Source organism: Daphnia pulicaria, chromosome 6 (assembly GCF_021234035.1).
Source record: "Daphnia pulicaria isolate SC F1-1A chromosome 6, SC_F0-13Bv2, whole genome shotgun sequence".
Taxonomy (NCBI): Eukaryota; Metazoa; Arthropoda; class Branchiopoda; order Diplostraca; family Daphniidae; genus Daphnia; species Daphnia pulicaria.
The window spans coordinates 21,804,349-21,821,196 of NC_060918.1; the positions used below are offsets into that span (position 1 = coordinate 21,804,349).

The window sequence follows — 16,848 nt, forward strand, 5'->3', positions numbered from 1 at the left end:
CCGGCACGTCCGCAAAACGATAAAGCACAAAAACGAATTTGGTAAAAATACAAGTGTATCATTCAGTAGTCAGCAAACTGACTGGGCTGCGAAATTCTAAAAGTTTCAGCACATTGTGAAATGACTGAAAGTTTTCTCCCTGTGTGCTATAAGGAAAGAATTTTGGGTGTAAATCAAGAAATGCTGAGCATCTTTTAGAAGGTCGTCAAGTTTTTGTTTGATAACAAATTTTTCATTTCCAAAACGTACTCAGATAGTCACGTATATAACCTTCACTCATTAATATTTATCTACACAATTGCTTACAATCTGTGTGGCGATTAACAATAATCCCAATAACAAATAATAATATAAGACATTATTTGTGTATTCTTACCTATTCAGTAGCGAACGAAACTTATTCTCATTTCACCACGATGATTTCACGAGTTCTGACAATAAGCAGAATACACTAAGAGAAAATTCCAAGCGGCGTAAGTCTAAACTAACACGACGGTGTGTGTGTTAAACTGTTAATCAGTCACTTTTAACTAAAAGTTGGAAAGCAAAAAAATTGTCAAGAGAATAATAAATTGCAGAGCTTTACGTAAGTTTCTTTCAACTATTGAAGACCAGTTCGTCGAACATTGGAGGAGCTGATCTAATTCTTTTTAATGTTTTGGAGTGTGTAGAAGCCAAGTGGAAACTGCAACTATAACATTAACAACCATTAGTGCTGTTAAAGTCTTTATATTTATAAAACAAAGTTTATTGTTCTTTGTTGAATCGAACTGTGAATTGCAGCACAGTATAAGATGAGTCACGTTGGATCTATGGCCGATTACAATCTTGGTGGCAAAGAATTTGAAAGTCCTTTTATTTTTAGGCCTCCTTCTTACAACGAAATCAATAACGCCATAATTATTAGACGATAAAAGATTCGTTGATGCGTGCTCACTTCTTATTGACGTTTACAATAATGGAAAGTGTTTTCATGCTCCGGGTCTATTGCAAACGCGTTCATTAGCAACGTGAGTTTTGGTTCTAAAACCCCGGAATTTCAGTTTTGTCATTTCACCCAGGCCTGAAAATTGCTGGATGATAACGACCATTATTTTTACAGGTGAACAGTTTTGCGGGCATTACGACTTTAGCCTTACATTGTAGGTGCGTGTGATAATTCCGATAAAATTTCAAATGAAATTTGGAATAAACTCGAACTGAGCTTTGCAACAATCTAATTTCCGGTGAGGAGCGTTGCGGAAACTAGTCTACATACACGGTTGAACAATAGCAATGTTTTAGAAATTAAGACTTGGCGAAACAAAAAAGACCACCTCCTGGAAGAGCCGGAAGAAATGCGATAGAATGGGAAGTATTTTAGTTGAAATTTGCGTAGACTAGGAGACACACCTTACGACATTTTCTTATATAATTTCACAATAGAGGCAGTTTGAAGAAACTAAATTTAACTGCGATGCAATCATTAATGGACTAATTAAATGTTTGGAAACGAACCCCAAAAAAACAAACACATTCAGGGTTGGAATTCATTTAAACATTCCCAAAACTACTATAAATAGATCAAATATTTCAACCATTGATTCATTCAGTTGGACTCAACCATCCGAAACATTGACGAACGATGAACGGCTTTTTACTTGCTACTTTTCTGCTTCTGGCTGTTGGCTCCACTTTAGGATCCAATTCCAATCAATACTCGTCCTCCTACACGGTAAAATAAATTATAACAAAAATTCAAAATCAATTGTCAACCCGTTTTAAAAACATTCAGGGTTGCCGTGACACTATTCCATCCGTTTTGAAGAAAAATGGACTGACGAAGTTGGCGGCTCTGGTGACAGAAGCCGGCCTCGCAGACACACTTTCCGGCCCAGGTAAATTTATTACCATAATAATCCGCTCCCACATTATTCCCATTATTCATTAAAAAATAATCATTTTCAAACAGGGCCCTTCACTTTATTCGCACCGACTGACGAGGCTTTCGCTTCCATCGATCCGAAAACTCTGAAAATAATTTTGGAAGATGTCAACTTGTTGAAGGATATTCTTACCTATCACGTTGTTGCCTTTGAGATCCCACCCTCATTCCTGTCTGCCACTCAGCAGGTGTACCAACTCCCCACCGTCCAAGGATCGGCTCCCGTTCGGATCAACGTCTATCGGGAAAATGGAGCCATCACCTTTGATCCCGTCAAGGTAAAAAGTTGCAACCAATTTCATCTCATCAAAATGATCAAAAAAAAAGAGAGTAGGAGTACCACACACTGGGAATTTAATTTAATGTAACTTTCTGACATCATCAGACTGTGACCGTCAACGGAGCGCTCGTATTAAGAAAATTGAAAGCGTGCAACGGGTACGTCTACGTGATCGATAAAGTCCTCAATCCCAAAGATTTAATGCCGGAAAACGATGAGATGGAAATTTTCGATCGATACGGTTTGACAACGATCAAAAAGATTTTTGACGTCCTCGGTGCTATACCATCGGTCAACATCTTTTGTGAGTATTAATTCAGAATTTAAATTGATTATCGCTAAAAATTTGGGATTATTTTTCAAATAGATCGTCCGGAAACGATTTTTGCTCCGACCGATGCCGCGTTCGCCGCCCTGCCACCGGGACTGCTCGACTCGTTGTTGGCTGACAAGAAGAAATTGTACAAATTTATTAACAATCAAATCGTTTCCGGGTATCATTACAGCCGAGGACTTGAGACTGGTCCCATCCTCGCCGCTTTTGGAGTAGTCGTCGACGTTCAAGTATCTCCCGGTGAGTTGAAAATGTTACGTGATTTAATTTTTTCAACAACTTCAAATTTTATTTTTTGAAATTCTTTTAGGGAAAATCACGTACGGTGGTGCCAATGTCGTTATTCCAGACATAACGAATGTCCAGGGTGTCATTCACGTCGTTGATGCCGTTCTTCTAACCGACGAGGACTTTCCTGCCGACCAGAAATATTCTTATTAAATTATTTTTGATCTGAATTCTCGCTAAATCCCCGATTATTCGCCTGCATTAAGTTCACCTTTTTATGTCTCTATACTCTGAATGGTTAATTGAATTTCAAATACAAAAAGGTTATTCAGCTGAATCATTTCTAAGATATTTTAATCCGAATAAAAAAGGCATTAGCCGATTACCGTACATGCATTATGCAAGGCTTGGCAGCAGCGAATAAATTTAATAGTCCTTATTGAAAGTGCTCTGCAATTGTTAGCGCCAATGTTTCCAGTCCAGCAACAGTTGAATAGAAAGTATAAACCGTATATACTAGAGGGGCTTGCGTAAACATTGACTATAAGCCACGCATTGTGTGACATTTACATTTCACTCTAAATATTACGCAATAATGACAGTTAGCAGCTAGCTAAATTTAGGCGCTATCTGCAATCAGTATAACAGGCTAAAATGGTACGTTTGGAAATATTTTAAATCAACAGCACTGGTTTGGGTTATTTTTAAATCGAGAAACGACTATAAAAAGCAAAGAAATTCAACACGAATTTATTCAGTTGGTTCCAACCATCCGAACGTCGAAGATGAATACCTTTGTAATTGTTGTGTCTATTGTACTTCTGGCTGCTGGTTCCACTTTGGGATCCACTCAATACTCTTCGTCCTACACGGTAAAAATAAAATTCAAAAATTTTAATAAATCATCTTCTAAGAAATATCGCTATATTGATTTCTAAAGGGGAACACTTGCCGTGACACTATTCCAGCCGTTTTGAAGAAAAATGGACTGACACAGTTGCTGGATCTGGTGACCAAAGCTGGCCTTGCAGACACACTTTCCGGCCCAGGTAAATGTATTACCAAAATAATTCACAGCCACATTATTCTTTAAAAATGTTATAATAGGACCATTCACCGTATTTGCTCCAACTGACGAGGCTTTCGCTTCCATCGATCCGAAAACTCTGAAAATCATTTTGGAAGATGTCAACTTGTTGAAGGATATTCTTACCTATCATGTTGTTGCCTTTGAGATCCCACCCTCATTCCTGTCTGCCATCCAGCTGGTCTACTTACTCCCCACAGTCCAAGGATCGGCTCCCGTTCGAATCAACGTCTATCGTGAAAAGGGAGCCATTACCTTTGATCCCGTCAAGGTAAAATATGAAATTCAACATTTTTTCCATTTCATCAAAATGATCAAAAACTAAATTTGTGTTATTTCTTTTGAAATCATCAGACTGTGACCGTCAACGGAGCGCTCGTATTGAGAAAATTGAAAGCGTGCAACGGGTACGTCTACGTGATCGACAAAGTTCTCAATCCCAAAGATTTGATGCCGGAAAATGACGAGCTGGAAATTTTCAGACAGTACGGTCTGACAACTGTCAAAAAGATTTTCGACATTGTCGGTTTTACACCAGTCAACATCTTTTGTAAGTGTTAAACATTTGACTTTTTCATTCAATTAAAATTTATTCTAAAAAATTGTTATTAAAAAATAATAATGAGAAAATAAGAAAAATAAAAAAACAAAAATTAAAATGAAATTAAAATTAAAATAAAAGAATAATAATGAAATATAAAATTTTAACTTTTACATTCAAATTACAATTTATAATAATTTTTTATTTTAAAAAGACCGCCCGGAAACGATTTTTGCTCCGACCGATGCCGCGTTCGCCGCCCTACCTGCGGGAGTTCTTGACGAATTATTGGCCGACAAGAAGAGGCTGTACACATTTATCAACACTCACATCCTTTCCGGAAATCAATACAGCCGAGGACTTGAGTGTGGGCCCGTTCTCGCCACTTCTGGATTCACTGTTGAAGTGAAAGTAACTCCCGGTGAGTTGGAAATTTCTTTTCCTACTTCTTGTTATAATAATAAATGAACACTAAATTATTCTCAACATTTTGTTCCAAGGTGGTGTCACGTACGGTGGTGCCAATGTGGTTATTGCCGACATAACAAACGTGCAAGGTGTGATTCACATTATTGATGCCGTTATTCTGCCAGACACGGAATATCCTGCCGACAAGAAATATTCTTATTAAAATGATTTTATCTATAAAATATCTCCGATTTGTTGCTGCTGGTATTTAATGACCATTCAATTCAGAACTTAAAATATAACATTTATTTAGCTGATTGGTTCAAAGTTGTTTATTTGGGTTGTGAATAGTCTCATTATTACATGTACCACTGAGGATTATTCAGATAATTTTGAATCCCCACACCTTTGGCCATCACTAATGGCGGAAGCGGAATGAACTCATCAAATTAAAATTTTCTCTGCAATAAATTGATTTAAAAAAAAATCAATGGAACTTCCTCAATTTGGATCTCTAAATTAATGTATTCATCCGATCGTCAAAATAAAACCTCCGCTTCAACTGCCGTTATATTGCGAAATGTTGGGGTCAAATGTACAATTGTCTCGTTTTACCCCAGCAGTCTATTTCCATCACCATATCGACACCCGTGAGGCCGTGACAACGAGTTATTGGCTATATTGAGATATACGTGGTATCTATAACGAAGAGAACAGAAGTGGGGCTAATCAGTAATCACTTCATTCTTCAAAAGTCATCGGGATCAACAGCGTCAACTCATCGGGTTACCTTGTGAAACAAAAGCGCACGAGATGAAATACAAACAGGAAAATCAATTAATCGAAATTAATCGATACACATTCAGACTTGCTGCTGGATAGAACCTTTTATCTAAATTCTTTTTCTATAATATCATGACGTCAACAAGGTTTATATACTTGCGCGAGACGATAGGCCAATAAGGCAGACCATTTTGAATGATTCATTTGGGTCTCTTCACCTGGGACTTGATGTCGCTTCACTTTATTCTTCAGAGCGTGACGACAAAATAAACTCGGGATATCCTACAGCATCACGTATCATCCGAAATGTTATTTACACATAGAATCATTTATTCACATGTGTCGCCTGCATGTGTAAACGGGTAGGGTTATAAACTACCATATATAAGAGCCAAGTTCCATGTACTACACTGTACATCACCTTATATGCCATTCCACGGTCTATTAATCGTGAATGATGTTATAAAAGACGCTCTTATAGTATATTTCTGATGCTGCCACTGTGTATAGGCAAGGACAGGCAACAAATCGGCCTAGACACATCAAAAGAATTTCTGGTGTCATATCAGAAACGACATAGGAAACAAATTAGCCATAAAACCGACTGTGCTGTATTATAGGCGGTTTTATAGGAATATAGCCTAATAGGCGACTTTCGTTAGAATTCAAATTACGTCGGGAATTCTACTAAAATTACGATTGAAATTCTAAAGGTGAAATTAGACTGGATGTTAATTGTTATACATGTTTTATTGACTCGTTGGCTGGCTGATTTGATTCCCAGCACTCTTCCATATTATCTCTTATGCATGACCTTAGCTAAGAAAACACAGGTGTTTTCTTAGCTAAGGTCTATTTTAGTCGGATTTCCCACAGGAGGGAAACAGCAGGAACTTTGTTCAATAAGATCATCACATCACGCGTCTGACGATATAATACACCAAACTCGGTCAAAAACGTTTCCGGCTAAATCTATAACATAATTTCTTAGTATGTCAAAAATATTTCTGTTTTTAAAAATAATGTCGTAGATATAGGCCTATACACGTGTGAAACCTTTGGTTTAACCGGGCAAACCCATTTATTCGTTATTCTTTGATGTGACCAATTTGAAAAACCCGCCTTTTGTCCATCTATTATTAACGCAAGCCAGTTCTAGCACGCGTTGGGTTGTTTGCTGCTAGTCCTAGGATATCTATTGCCTGGGGGTGATCTCTATATATTATTCATATAGAGAATACATAATCTATCAACTCTATAGCCTATAGTGCGCCTTTCTGCGCTGAGTGGATAGGGACGTCTAGAAATGTAACTACGTGTCGGGCAAACTCAATGGCGAATATATCGAATTGATGTTCCGGATGCTGCTGCATCTGCCGATGTGTGATGCATCAGACCCGATTCACAAACTCACTCACCTCTATTGCCTGGGGGTATTTGTTATTGCTACACCCCACGCTGCTTTCTTTCTTTCTTCTTTGTATACAATGAAAGAATGATGATATAGTCGCTTGATTTTTCTTGCTGCGCTGGTAATCTTTCATAACTTCTTCCTTTTATATTTATAGAGCACAATGCACGAGCCAAAGGGAGACAAGAAAGTCTTCTTCTGTCTTGAATGAGATAAACCGCGCTGTATACTATTCCACTCTGTATTATACTATACAGTTGATATATAGAAGAACGTATATAGTAGTATAGATATCGATCGTGAGTGCTGGGTAGGCTACTACTACTACGTCACGAGAGATACTTTTATATATAAAAGTCTAAGAAATAACATCTGAGAGAGAGAGAAAAGGAGAAAAATGTTGTATATACGTTTATAATGGGATCTAGCCGCTGGCGTTAGGAGCCGAAACCCAGGAGTGATCTTATAATAGGTCTGGAACATCCGACCCTCTCTCTCTACTCCGAGACAACGTCAAGTGGGAATACAACCATGCAGCCGACTCTATATTCCACCGGACGTATATCTCTAACTTCTATCAGGATCTGACTTTAAACGGGAGAGCCGGCTCCTGACGGCCACCACCAGGAGCATCACGTTCGTTGGGATAAGCTGCTGGAAGATGACACTCGATCTAAGAGAGCTGGACGTTGATATCCCATGATGGCTAAATCATATCAATGTATATTGGGCTCCTGAAAATGGCCGGGGATTCCTTCATTCTTCTCTTTTATTTGGATCTTATCTGCCAACGAGTTGACCTTTTTTCCATCCCACGTGGACGACATTTATCTTTGATTGCTTCTCTCTACGCATCAGTTTTCCCTGCTGTCCGGAAGGAAGTGCTTTGCACACTATAGGAGCCAACAGTCTTGTATATATAGGCCAATATATTTGCTGGCGTATCAATACTATAGGAGCCTGTCGTCCACGCTGTCGATTCTAAATAGTCACAGCCAACGAGCCCGCAACTTTGAAAACACATTGGCGAGTCTATGCGGACGCCGATGGAAAAACATTCAATGTCACAGGAGGCACAGAGGTCGCATATGTCACCGACTAGTAACGGCCCATTAACTGTGCAGATACGAATGCCAGGTATATAGTCTCTATAACATCCGATACGCCAGTTGGCCAGGGATCCTATACATATAAGGAAACAAATAAAAAGTCTTTTGGTTTTTATATTATTAAAAGAATTGAAATTTCGCAACTTCCGGTCGCCATTAGGAGCCAAAGGAGGGGGGGTGAATTCTCAACATCCGGGTAGACTTGGCTATTAACGTACGTGATGATGATGATTATACAATAAGAAGAGGATCGTGATGTATCTTGCTCCTCATGGATGTCTCTCCAATTTGGCTGAATGAGAGTTTCTTTGGCTGGGCGTTTCAGACAAGGATCAAGGAGCTGCACTCGGGCACGTGCATCAAATCAGAAAAAATGTAAAAAGTTTCGAAGTTTTTCTTTTCCGTTTTATTGTATCACATCGACGACTGGTGTGCGGCTATTCCGCCGCACAGCACCGCTAAAATTTCAGGCGCTCCTTTTGGACGGGGATGGCTCCTTGATATGGGCGGCAACTGCTGCGCAGAACCAGCACAGCACACACCTGGCTCCTCCTGGATATCTCGTCTATAAAAGGAGAAGCGATCCCGGCACCCAGTCGGTTTCTTCCGCTAGTACGAAATTTCACAGCCAGCAGCACCAACAGACATATACAACGGGAACTGTACAGAAATAATATAACATCAAGGATTTCTCAGGAGGAACTTAATAATATTCGACGAACAAAATCAAACGTTCAGGTATGTGCCTATATAATATTTTTATATATAACATCAAAGGGCGGATCATTTATCATGTCGGACGAAATCTATTTGAAAATTCAATTGTTTCCCTGTTCGTAGGCCTATATAGAAATATGATTGTTGTACATTTCCAATATATAACCTTTCTTCAGATCCGATTTGAGCGATTCTTTTTTCATTTGAAAGAAATATAAAAGAAAAGCGGGGCTTTTGAATATTCAATACAAGTCCCGAATATATTATTGGAGAACACTTGAGTGTATAGGATTTATATTGCCCACGGGAACTTGAGGGTCTCCATTGTGTTATTCTACTTTGCTGACATACAGAGAGAGGCCAATTGATGAGGTCTCCATTACCTTTTTTTCGTTATATTTTCTCGTATATAATAAAAGAAAATAAACTTTTCCAACGTCGGCGGGGTTATATTGTTTCCCATTTCGTTCGTGAATTCGTCAATTTGAATAATATAAAAGAAATGCTGGTAGGCGCATTGATTTCCAATTGATGCTGTCGCAACATATACACGAACTTGGTGAATCTCCATATAACATTTCGATATCTACTCTGCTGACAGATATCACCGAAAACATATCAATTTGAAATTGATATCCGATTGAAGCTGCTGCCGTGCTGCTGTTATATTATTATATCTAAAATGGCTGCCAGTCCTATGATTACAAGCGAATCGACTTCTTCTTCTTCGTTGAGGAATCGACAACATTTCCTGGGACTTCGGATGTCGGTTGCCGCCTTCCTGGTGATGACCACCTTGTTGATGGCCGGCTCCGGTGACGCTATCGACCTCATGAAATTGCTCGATCAGAAACAGCGCAGCTTTAAACGAGCCGGTAAGCCCCTCTGCTGCTGCTCTCATTTTATTATGCATGTCCGATGGTTTGTTTCAAATTGGATGGCCAGCAGAATGTGCTGCTGCTGTGCTCTGTTATTGTATAACATAAATAATAATAGCCGGCCACACCCAAAGGAATATAACTCGTAGGACTTTGTTTTTTGATAGTTTACGATTTGAACATGTATGTACATTTTGTCGATTCGGCCGCCTATAAAATACGCCTATGCACGCAATAGTTAGACGTCGGCTATATTTGTTTTATTACGCCAGCAGCAGCAGCACAGATCGAAAGTTTTTCGACACGAAGAGAGTTCAGCAGCGCAATCCGCTGTTGATTGATCTCTTATATGTCGAGGTATAGCGCTCTGATAGATTGCGTGAGCGATGAAATCTATGCAAGAAGGTCAGGTGGGCGCGTCCGCTCACGAATTTCTCGTAAAATAAATAGACATAGCAGCAGCAGCAGCCCGTGCTGAGTTTAGTTATAACATAACGACTCATGCAATATCCTATATGCTGGACGACTGCGGCGCTCTTACCGTCTTCATATTCTTTCGTATATTTGATACACTCGACACAATTTACGACCGACAGTCAAATGAGTAGACTGTGCTGGGAGATAATGTATATATAAAGATGGCGGCCATTGTTTAATGAATAGCCTACTCTCAGAGTTAATTGAGTTGGTGCAATATCACAGTTGATTAAATGTTTGATTACAAAAAGTTTATAGTATACAGAGTTGACCTTTTGATATCTTTTCACGGGAATCAAAAGCGGATTTAGGTTTGATTGAGGTGAGATCATTTCACCCTTATACATTGCAGCAAATGTTATCAGTGACTAAGATATTACGTGATAAGAATGTAATACAGAAATACAATGTGCGTAGGCATTTGTGTGTATTGCCCAACTTTATATGTTCGACAAAGGAGAGAACACCTACGCGTGTTGGCTCTTCCCTAGCAAGACAAGTTTTCTGCTATCGAAAAACGATTAATACAGGGTTGTAGATCTTTTTACGCTGACCATTTTTAATATATGGTTTATGGTGTGCAAATGAACAGAAGTGCCCGTAAAACGCGTTCAAAGTTTCGAGTTTTACGGGGCTGACGCGCAACCCACGCCGGCCAGAAAGGGGGTCGAGTGGGGGAGGGGGGTGGCCTGTACCCATGGGATAGGGGTCAGTGAAGGGGGGTATACCTGGGCGGTTTGGGCCCCCATGTCCCATGTCACCGGTGCCCTAATGGTCAGCATTCCGGGCTGATATGTCGAAGGGCCGAGGTTCGAATCTCGGCCAAGTCGAAAAGAGAATTTCCAAAAAATTGAAGTTTTCAAATTGGAAAATGGGAATAGCATCAGTCACTGCTATATCATTCCCTTGAGGAACGACAAGTCGAAATAGATATTTCATAATAATTGAATTTTGAAATTTTACAAAGACAACTGCATCAGTCACTTCTATATCATGCGGTTACATGTTGCATTTCATTAGCCAATGTCTTAGCTTATCGATGGCTAGCTACCATACGGTTCATGCATTCCCTTTGACAATACATCTCAACGGTAGTCTAATGGTCAGCAATCCTAATTGCCATGCTAAACGACCGAGGTTCGAATCACGGTCGAGACAATCACACAAAGTGAAACAAAATTCAATTTTTGACAAATTTAACTTAAAAAGCTCTTCGTCATTTCTACCTTCTTCCATTGTCCTCTCCACAGTCATCACGATATTTTCGCGGTCGTGAAGAGTTACCATGATGCATGATACACCATGCAGATGAGTTACCATGAGTTACCATGATACCGGAGTTAATGGAAGTGGAAGATACCTATCTTCCACCAACTCCGGAAGCTTTTCAAGTTAATTTTTTTCAAAAATTGAATTTAGTTTTCCTAACCGACTTGACCGGGATACGAACCTCGGTCCTTTAGAATATCAACCCGGGTTGCTGACCAATAGACTACCAGTGACATATAGAAAAGGAAAGCATGAGCCATATTATAGCTAGCCGTCCATTACCTAAGACATTGACTTATGCAATTGAACATGTGACCGCACGATATAGCAGTGACAGGTGCTATTGTCTTTTTAAAATTTTAAAATTTAAATTTTTTTTAAATTTATTTTTCGACTTGGTCGTGATTCGATCCTCGGTACTTCGACATGTTACTCCGATCTTCCACTTCCATCAACTCCGGAAGCTTTTTAAATTTAATTTATCAAAAATTGAATTAGTTCGACCGAGTTTCGAACCTTTGGCATGGCAGCACGGGTCGCTAACCATAAGGCTACCGTTGACATGTGTAAGATGAGGGAAAGCATGAGCCGTATGGTTGCTCCCCAGCTTTGTGTAATGCAACATGTGACTGCATGATATAGCAGTGACTGATGCTATTCCCAATTTAAAATTTCAATTAATCAATTTTTTTTTGAAATTCTCTTTTCGACTTGGCCGAGATTCGAACCTCGGTCCTTCGACATATCAGACCGAGATGCTGACCATTAGACCACCGGTGACATAGGAGTAGATGGGAAACATGGTCTAGTATAGTATGGCCCAGGTATACCCCCCTTCACTCACCCCTCTCCCATGGGTACGCGCCACCCCCCCCCCCCCCGCTCGACCCCTTTTCTGGCCGGCGTGGGCTGCGCGTCAGCCCCGTAAAACTCGAAACTTTGAACGCGTTTTACGGGCACTCCCGCTCATTTGCACACCCTAAACCATGTATGAAAAATGATCAGCGTAAAAAGATCTACAACCCTGTATTAACCGTTTTTCGATAGCAGAAAACTTGTCTTGCTAGGGAAGAGCCCGCGTGTTATTATTCTTCTGATAACTTTGATAACTGGTATCTATTGACGACAGGATAGAAAGTTATATACGTGGGGACTTTGGGAACAATTCTAATCAGCTGTAATCGGTTCAAAAACTGCTAGGCCTAATAACTTGTGCAGAAGTCTATATGAAACATTCATGTTCTCTTTAAGAAGAAAAACACATTTTTTTCTAATTCATCGATCGACTTGCAGATAAAACAAGTTTTTAAATTCTATCCGGGCGTGGTCGTATATTATATAAGCAGAAAAAGGAGAGAAATAATTTCACGTGTCGCTTAGGTCGGCTTAGGCTTATCCTAGCTGTCATCCATATATTTCCACGAAGAGGAAAACATTTTTTCGTTTGACAGTCTTTTTCTCCGTGTTTTATTTTACGATTTGTGTGTCTAATAACAATAACCGACGACTTGACGCGTTCACAATATCGACTAAACACCTCGGAGCGACATAGAAAATTCCTTTTCAAACCTTCTGTAGGCTTTTGATGGATCTAGCGTGTCTAATAATCACAGCAGAGCAACTTGTGTGACAGTTTCAATGAATTTTCTTATTCCTTGGCCACTTTTTGACACCGCGTATTCGTCGTTCTTACATTCAAGCGCGGAAAATAATAAACGGCCCGTCGACTTTTGATCCCGGCTATGTGCCATATTTATCTTGTATAAAGGTCGATAAAGGTTACATGCGCACACAAAGTTTTTCACGTGTGCTAGCTGAATATAATATTAGGCTATATTTTTAGACACGTAGGCTGACACTTTGTTGTACTACTTAGTAGGCAGGTGATATATAATCAGGGGATTAATCGATATCAGAAAATTTCATCGAAAGTTTGTGTGGCTTTTTGTTTGGAAATTGAGACGTGATGTCTGAGACTCAAGTTCGTGACATTTTTGCTATCGTGGCTGGGAAATTCGATTACGTTTTATAATATGTATCCCACGCGCACCTGGGCGAGATCTCCAGGGACGAACGGGAATTACGTCATCTAAATTAAAAAAAAACAAGGAAAACTCTTTTCTATTTGATAATATTCTATGCGTTCATCGAAATGTATCAAGGTTTTTCCGGTTTTTTTAGATTGCAAAAGTTGGTCGACATAAAATTCGTGTGAAAATTTAACGAGTTTTGTTCGGTTTTGTTGTAACTTTTGAATTTATTTTGGGTTGGAATGATGACGCAGGTGAGCCGTGCCATCCGTACGAGCCGTTCAAATGCCCAGGCGACGGCGCTTGTATTTCCATCCAATATCTTTGCGACGGCGCTGCCGACTGTCCCGACGGGTATTACACAATTTTGATCAAAATTTCATTCACCAAAAATTTTATTTTCTTGATTCAAATTGACAGGTACGACGAAGATCTACGCCTCTGCACTGCAGGTTAGTCGCTATCATTATTATTATTATTCATTGTTGGAGCGCCCGTCAAGAAAGTTGAACTAGACATTGGGCCGTGTCGGCACGTCTGCCCATCACAGCACTTGGCCTATAGATCACACAGACGCACTTAGTGGGAAAGAGTAGGCGTTGGCTAGCAGCAGCTCGCAAAGTTTGTCGGACTTGTCAACACAAATAAAACCAGGTTAACTAGAGAGAGAAAGGGCCAGTAGCAGGGGAATTGGCCTTTTGGTCTTTGACGCGCTGGGCCGTTCGTGACCGTTCGTGACTGGCCTCATCAAAATGAGTTGCGGGTATAAAGTTTGTGCGGTGGTGAGGCGGAAGCTTAAAACTTGCGTAACCTACACGGAGTTGTATACCGATTGAACGCAGAGCCGACAAGATTTTGTCTTTCAAGTTGAAATTTTTATGTTGGGTTTACCCCCCACTGGAAATCATTGGGTGTAGAATTTCTCAAAATTGTTCTGGAGGGGTTGGTTGGAGATGATTGGAAATGCTAGTCAGGACTTGTGTGTAGACTTGCGTTAGCTTTTTTTGTTTGATGATGAAAGACATTTTGATTTCAACGTTCCCAATGTGCTCGGTCATACGAAGGCGATTGCGTTATATCCAACGTTATAACGAAATCGGCTCCGGCGGTTCATTCCGGTTGGTGAATTATTCCGCTAGATGGCAGTTAATGCGCAACCCCTGTCGACAATCCCCTCTTTTGTTGAATAATTTTAAAAAATGTCTGTTCTGTTTTTCTATTATGTTTGCAATGAATTATTACCAAAAAAAAGCCAAACGACCTCCCGTGGAAGAGACGGCCAGTTTCCTGCAGGCTCTAATCAGTAGCCATGGACCGGATTTCCTCGAGAAACTTTTCGGCGCTAAGGCCCGCAACGCCCTAGAGCCGCTGGGAGGCGTCGAGCGCGTCGCCATCGCCCTATCAGGTTTTTAAAATTTTTATTTAAATTAATTTTTATTAAATTAACTATATTTAATTTGATTAATTTAATTTAATTTTGATTTGATTAATTTTAATTGAATTGAATTAAAATTTGATTTTGAATTTAGAATCGCAAACAATTGGCGATTTCGGCAGCGCCCTGCGTCTGATGCGCTCCGATCTGGAACATCTGCGATCCATTTTCGCGGGAATTCAAAGTGGCGACATGACAGCGCTGGCCTCGTTAGGCATCAAAGACGCTGAATTGGGTGACGTCAAATTCTTTCTCGAGAAACTCATCAAAACTGGATTTCTCGACTAAAATAAACTTGTCAAATCTTTTATTCCCCCCCCCCTCTGGCGACCGCAACCCACAAAAACGCCAACAGGCACAAACAAATAATAACATTTTTCCCTGTGTAGCAAAAAAGAAAAATTCCTATAATTCAATGTCTGAATTAATTTAGAAAAATGTCACTGGTTGTTTTGATTTTCAATCATTTCAATCTATTCAAATTAATTTCAGTCTTCTATACTATATACTATATTATATATACACAAAATAATGTGTGTGTGTGTCAGCATCGAAAAAAAATTGTCCATTTTTCCTTGATTTTTCAGTTTTAAATTTCATTTAAATCGACGGATGTGGGTTCGTTAATATGATTGGTGCCGGACATCTTTTGACGATTTCGAATTGAACCCTCGCACCCAAAAAAGAAAAGAGAATTTTAAAACGATGATGACATTTAATTACGCATTAGAAATAACTATGTAATCTTCTTCTTCTTCTTCTTCTAACTGTCATATCTATACACACGCACAGCAGGCATCGTCTTTTTTACGAAATTGAATTGGGAAAGAGACAACAAAATTAATTAAGGTTATAAGAGAAAAATGGCGTGTCACATAAATATAATAATATAATCTAAAACAAAACATAATAATATCTGTCTATGTATTTAATCCCAAATGATGTAGAGATTTAAGACACATAATTACATCTTTTGTTTGATTGGAAGGCTATACATCCATTAACTCGTTTTTCATTTATTATTATTATGTAATCAGCAACCCGGAATGACGTTTGAGATTTCACCTTGATGTTCTAATCAGCAGGTGTTGTTTTGGTGCAAATGGTAATTTCTCTAATCGGTGAAATCTGGATCGATAACGAGTTGACACAGTGAAGGCCGTGACGTCACCACCCATTTCAGATGACTAATCGTCTCACACGAATTTTTCTTACAGGATATAAAAATGATGAGTCAAAAACGGACTATACTAATTGGTCGGGAAAAGAAAAGTCATCCGGTTATTTGTCAATTGAAAAAAATACAAGGAACTACTTATGTTGTTTTAGTCATCGATGAAATGACGAAACGAAACGTTGGCCTTAACTGTAAAAATCAGTCCCGTGAGGGTTGCGACTTGGGTACACGTCGAGTCATTCATGTAAAAATCATGCAAGGGGTTTCTCTCTATACAACCAATTACGAAACCATTCAATTTTCTTTGTCATGTCCTTGTCCTTATTAGATTTTAAACCCGGTACGTTTTTCGATTATGGCCATTATCTAAGAGGAACGGAAATGAATTGAAGGAAAATCCGCTTAATTCAATTTGATAATGATAGGTCTAGGATGTGGCTGATTCAAAAGGTCTTTTAATTTAATCACATAAAAGAAAAAGAGCTTTTTTTAAAAATATAGCATTGTTTAGCAGCGTCCTTGTTCGGCGTCCTTGGCAAGTTTTATTACATTTCCAACACAAATTTTTTAGATTCTTCGCACACATGTTTTAGTTCTATTTCCAGTTGGTATAGTTTTTTTTCTTTTCTCTCACATGTTGGGTTTGTGACGTCATTGGGGGGTCTCGTGGTAGAGTGGGGGGGAAGGGAGGGGAATGTCCCTACCCGAAAGGGGAAGTGGCTGATGACTCATTCCCAGCTGCTTTTCACTCAAAAGAATA

General features: G+C 39.4%; 3 protein-coding genes across 3 annotated transcripts; all 3 read left to right on the plus strand.

The window, feature by feature from the left end:
* Positions 1 to 1,577: 1,577 nt before the first annotated feature.
* On the plus strand, positions 1,578 to 3,103 carry LOC124342780 (transforming growth factor-beta-induced protein ig-h3-like). The gene is made up of 6 exons (XM_046795941.1): positions 1,578 to 1,714; positions 1,775 to 1,877; positions 1,952 to 2,202; positions 2,310 to 2,508; positions 2,572 to 2,778; positions 2,849 to 3,103. The coding sequence occupies exons 1-6, from the start codon at positions 1,625 to 1,627 to the stop codon at positions 2,977 to 2,979; spliced, it is 981 nt and encodes a 326-aa protein (XP_046651897.1). The 5' UTR covers positions 1,578 to 1,624; the 3' UTR covers positions 2,980 to 3,103.
* A 403-nt stretch (positions 3,104 to 3,506) lies between these two features.
* LOC124342779 (transforming growth factor-beta-induced protein ig-h3-like) lies at positions 3,507 to 5,119 on the plus strand. Its single transcript, XM_046795940.1, has 6 exons — positions 3,507 to 3,638; positions 3,707 to 3,815; positions 3,874 to 4,124; positions 4,208 to 4,403; positions 4,609 to 4,815; positions 4,895 to 5,119. Exons 1-6 carry the CDS (start codon positions 3,552 to 3,554, stop codon positions 5,023 to 5,025), a joined length of 981 nt encoding a protein of 326 aa, XP_046651896.1. The 5' UTR covers positions 3,507 to 3,551; the 3' UTR covers positions 5,026 to 5,119.
* Positions 5,120 to 8,693: 3,574 nt separating this feature from the next.
* LOC124342839 (IDLSRF-like peptide) lies at positions 8,694 to 15,277 on the plus strand. Its single transcript, XM_046796024.1, has 6 exons — positions 8,694 to 8,843; positions 9,424 to 9,697; positions 13,731 to 13,830; positions 13,897 to 13,928; positions 14,729 to 14,881; positions 15,006 to 15,277. Exons 2-6 carry the CDS (start codon positions 9,505 to 9,507, stop codon positions 15,197 to 15,199), a joined length of 672 nt encoding a protein of 223 aa, XP_046651980.1. The 5' UTR covers positions 8,694 to 8,843; positions 9,424 to 9,504; the 3' UTR covers positions 15,200 to 15,277.
* The last annotated feature ends 1,571 nt before the right edge of the window (positions 15,278 to 16,848 follow it).